This window comes from Pipistrellus hanaki, assembly GCF_964339955.1.
Source record: "Pipistrellus hanaki genome assembly, chromosome: 15".
Lineage (NCBI taxonomy): Eukaryota > Metazoa > Chordata > Mammalia > Chiroptera > Vespertilionidae > Pipistrellus > Pipistrellus hanaki.
This window is the reverse complement of record NC_140517.1, coordinates 43,697,350-43,701,662: the sequence shown is the minus strand read 5'-3', so window position 1 is coordinate 43,701,662 and position 4,313 is coordinate 43,697,350. Positions and strand designations below refer to the sequence as shown.

At 59.8% G+C, this 4,313-nt stretch overlaps 1 protein-coding gene across 1 annotated transcript; it reads left to right on the top strand.

The window, feature by feature from the left end:
• The first annotated feature begins 389 nt into the window (after positions 1 to 389).
• Positions 390 to 4,182, top strand: PGLYRP1 (peptidoglycan recognition protein 1). Its single transcript, XM_084906984.1, has 3 exons — positions 390 to 826; positions 2,970 to 3,091; positions 3,943 to 4,182. Exons 1-3 carry the CDS (start codon positions 552 to 554, stop codon positions 4,122 to 4,124), a joined length of 579 nt encoding a protein of 192 aa, XP_084763110.1. The 5' UTR covers positions 390 to 551; the 3' UTR covers positions 4,125 to 4,182.
• The last annotated feature ends 131 nt before the right edge of the window (positions 4,183 to 4,313 follow it).

The following is a 4,313-nucleotide window of genomic DNA, read 5'->3' as shown; positions in this document are numbered from 1 at the left end:
CCACAACCTGACTTCCCTCCTCCCAGCCTCAGTGTACCCAGCTGTGAAGTGGGCTTCTCCGTACTCCCCTCTCCGGTTCGCAGAGAGGGTGAAATGACCTCGGGCTTGAGGCTGGGAATGGGAGAACTAAAACACAGGCAGCCTGGTGACCTCTCTGCAGGAAGAAGGAAGAGGCCTGGGGCCTCTCTCTGGAGAGGTGTGCAATGCCCCACTGGGAGGAGACAACGCGGGCAAGGGTCCAGGCCCCGAGGGAGCCTTCCAGAAACCACCTGGCTAAGTGCCCAGGGGCCTGTGCGCCTCTCCCCGCCCCCACTCTCCGCTTGGGGAGCGGCCCCTTGACTTTCCCCTGGGTCCCCTTCCCCCTCTCCCACTTCCCTCAGGCCCAACCAACCACTCGCATCCTGTTGCAGCCAGGCCAGAGAAGGAAGCTGGAATCTGGGGTCCCCTGTAACCTGCCAGGATGTGAAGCAAGGCTCTCCCTCCCCGCCCTCGGGCCCCAGCATACAAAGGCCGCTGTGCTCCTGGCCAGCCCTGCACGCCTGCTCCTCGCCATGGCCCTGCTCTGCGCGCTGCTTGCCTGGGCCCTGCTCGCCCTCAAGGGGCTCAAGGCGGAGGACGAGGCATGCTGCGGCACCATCGTGCCGCGCAGTGAGTGGGGGGCCCTGCCGTCCACGTGCGCCCGGGAGCTGGAGGTGCCCGTGCCCTACGTGGTGGTGTCGCACACGGCGGGCAGCCCCTGCGACACGCCGGCCCTGTGCCTGCAGCAGGCGCAGAACGTGCAGCACTACCACGTGCGGACGCGGGGCTACTGCGACGTGGCCTACAAGTGAGAGCGGGGAGCGGGGGCGGGAGGTGGGGGGCTGGGGGGCCGGATGGGGGTGCCTGGGGACAGCGGGACCCGCAGGTCTTGGAGCCGCCCCGCTGGCGCCTGCGCAGCTTCCTCGGCCACTTGCAGTGTTTCCCAAAGTGTGGTCCGCGTAAGGGAAGAATTTGGTGGGGATTTGCACTGCACCGTGCTTAGCTGCGCCTGATTCTACCTTCTCATGAGGACGAGGGGGTGCTCAGCGTTACGGAAATTCTAGAAGGGGCACACACATATGTCAAACGTTTGGGAAATGTTGTGGGCGACCCACGAATGACGACCACCACATTGGAATTTAGGAAGCCTTTATTACGAACTCGAGTCCGGGCTCCCGTCTCAACCGACACAGCAGCCAGCAGCGAGAGCCCTGGCCCACTCTATGCACGCTCCTTTTATCCCCGTCTCAGGGACGCCTGGCAGATAACGATTGGCTAAAAGTTTTAACAAAGAAAGGTCAGTTAGAAGCTATAGAAAATCCCACTAGTGCAGTAACATGTAAAGTTTATACAACACCTGGGGCGGGGGTTTATTTTCAGCTTACGCAGTCTCTGTTTGACCTGGTTTGGTCTGTGTGCCTGCCTGGGGGTTGAGCCCTGCAACAGAACTATTTTATGGCTAACAGTTATGCTTGGCTAAAGGGTATCATGCTACATTCTCGTTCCTTCCCTGGCCTGGAGCCCGGCTTCGACAGGGTCTTGCTAGCCATCTGGAGCTCTGCCTCGACCGGGTCTTGCCCGGTTTTTAAAAACGCCAAGGGATGTGGGAAAAAATTGTTAAAAATCGGGACTGTCCCGCCAACAGGGGGACGATCTGGTCACCTGACCATAGAGGGCTGGGCGTGCGCAGGCGGCCCGGGATGCCCCAAGACGCAGACGGGCTAAAGTTCAAGCTCTGCCCTCCCCCCCCAACCCGGCCCCTTTGTTAAGAGGCCGGTCCTGGCCCCCAGCTCTTTGAGGGTTGCCTGGGGCCCGGCGGGCTATCCCCTCACTCCACTGCCTCCTCTGCAGTCAGTGGGACTGGCCCACCTGATCTAAAGAAATAAGTGGAAACTTTTCTCTAAAAAAAAAAAAAAAAAAGTGATGGAGGGAGGCCTCAGAAGCTGCAGCCACACCCAACGGGGCTCCTTCGGAAGGGCAGGCTGAGGGACCGGCTTCCAGTCTTGGTTAAGGTGACCAGATGTCCCGATTTCTAACAATTTGTCCTGTGTCGTTCTGGACTTTTTTAAAACAACGCGGGACAAATCAGGACATCTGGTCACCTTAGTCCTGGTGGCTCTGAGGTGGCCTGGGGTACTGCAGAGGGGAAGGCTGAGGGGGGCGGGGGGGAGACCCCCTCCTGCCTGAAGGCCAGGGCTCAGGGTGTGGAGGGAGCAGGAAGAGTGAGCAGCTGGTTCAGCTTCTCCAAAGACACTGACCTTCTAGTTAATTCCAACACGCCAGGTCAGGCTCGCTCGATCAGGACGTGTTGAATGAGAGCCTTAAAGACCTGCCAGGACTGGAAGCCTGTGGCAGGTGCTCGGGCTCCAGGGTCCGTGTCTGGTGGTGGCCCCGCCCTTCAGTCCCCGGTCCTGACCCCCGAGCAGGAAGCAGGAAGCAGGAGGCGGGCTGAGTGAGGGTGTCAGAGCTTCTCAGAGGAGATATCTAAGGAAGGAACTCTGGGGCATGACCTTGGGCAATCACCTCTCTTTCTAAGTCTGCTTCCTCAGCTTCAAGGGGGGTGACAGCAGTGCCTGCCTCAGAGGACATCACGCAAGGATTCAGCACATCCTCCAGGGGGCAGGAGAGAGCGAGGGGTCAGATCCTGGGGGTGGGAGCCATGAGGCACCGGTGAAAATCCTGCCTCTGCCCCTGACGGGCTGTGTGACGGTGGGCAGGTGTCTCTACCTCTCTGATCATCTACAGAATGGGGCGATAGTGACTCGTGGGTTGCTGTGAGGATGAAAAAGGTGCACCCAGAGCTGTGCTTGGCATTTAGGGGCCGCTGTCACCGGGGAGAAGAGGGGTGCAGGGGAAACTGTGAGTGGCAGGAGCAGGGGCAGGGCAGGCGGAGGAGGGAGCCCTCTCCCAGGAAGCCCTCTCTCACTCATCAGTCTCCCTCACCCCCGCAGCTTCCTGATTGGAGAAGACGGGCTTGTGTACGAGGGCCGCGGCTGGAAGATCAAGGGCGACCACTCCGGTCCCACCTGGAACCCCATATCCATCGGCATCACCTTCATGGGCAACTACATGGGTGAGTGGCTGTTCCACCGGTCAGGACAGGGGACTGAAGGGCTGGGCGCGCCCACAAGGGGGGAGGTGGGGGAGCGGGGCCGCAGAGGTGGGGAGAACAACATGGTGTGTAGTTATGGAGAGGCTCTGCCACCCATAGCTCTGTGACTTTGGACAAGTGACTGCTTTTCCGAATCTCATTTCCTCCTTTTTGTTTTGTTTGTTTGTTTTTAATATATTTTATTGATTTTTTTACAGAGAGGAAGGGAGAGGGATAGAGAGTTAGAAACATCGATGAGAGAGAAACATCCATCGGCTGCCTCCTGCACACCCCCTACGAGGGATGTGCCCACAACCAAGGTACATGCCCTTGACCGGAATCGAACCTGGGACCCTTCAGTCCCCAGGCCGACGCTCTATCCACTGAGCCACACCGGTTAGGGCTCATTTCTTCCTTTTTGGATCATGAGAACTTTCAGCCCCGTGGTTCAGATGAGGAGAAGTTAATCTGTGTGAAAGTTCTCAGGCCAGGCCCTGCCACCTACGAGGTGCTGACAATGTCACTGCCGTGGGCAGGACCCGAAGCCTAGGGACAGGGGGAGAATGACAGGGACCCTGCGGCCAGCACCTGCTGGGCCAGGCGCCATTCCGAGGGCTTCACTCGTAGCTCTGTGGCAGGTGCCACTATATTCTCCCCTTTCACAGATGAGGAAACTGAGGCACGGCGAGGCTAAGTCGCTGACGGGGAGTGGCAGACCGGGTTCTGGGTCCTAGCGGGCCAAGCTGGGAGGGAGGGCACAAGTGGAACCACTACCCACACCACCGCTGCCCTCTGAGGAGACCCCAGCTTACATCCTGCCTCTGTCCCCCCAGAACGGGTCCCCCCGCCCCGGGCCATCCGGGCGGCCCAGAGTCTGCTGGCTTGTGGAGTGGTTCAGGGAATTCTGAGTCCCAACTATGAGGTCAGAGGGCACCGGCAGGTGCAGCAGACGCAGTCTCCAGGCGACCAGCTCTACGAGATCATCCGGAAGTGGCCACACCACTACGACGAGTGAGGCCCCGACTGTCCCCACCCCCAGTGAGAAGCCCCCTCCAATAAAAGTGCAACTCAAACTGTGCTCCCATGCCCGCCACACACCTCCTCCCTCAGAGCCCTGTCACTCACCCACCTCCTCGCACTCTGTCCTCGTGGTACTTGGGGCCCCGAGGCCCCAACCCTGAACCCACACCCAGAGATGCCAACT

Bases quoted from the DNA above. Each gene is read 5' to 3' on its own strand.
- PGLYRP1 (XM_084906984.1), top strand. From the start codon at position 552: ATGGCCCTGCTCTGCGCGCTGCTTGCCTGGGCCCTGCTCGCCCTCAAG. The intron at 827-2,969 runs GTGAGAGCGGGG...TCACCCCCGCAG, and splicing joins TACTGCGACGTGGCCTACAA to CTTCCTGATTGGAGAAGACG. The intron at 3,092-3,942 runs GTGAGTGGCTGT...CTGTCCCCCCAG, and splicing joins CTTCATGGGCAACTACATGG to AACGGGTCCCCCCGCCCCGG.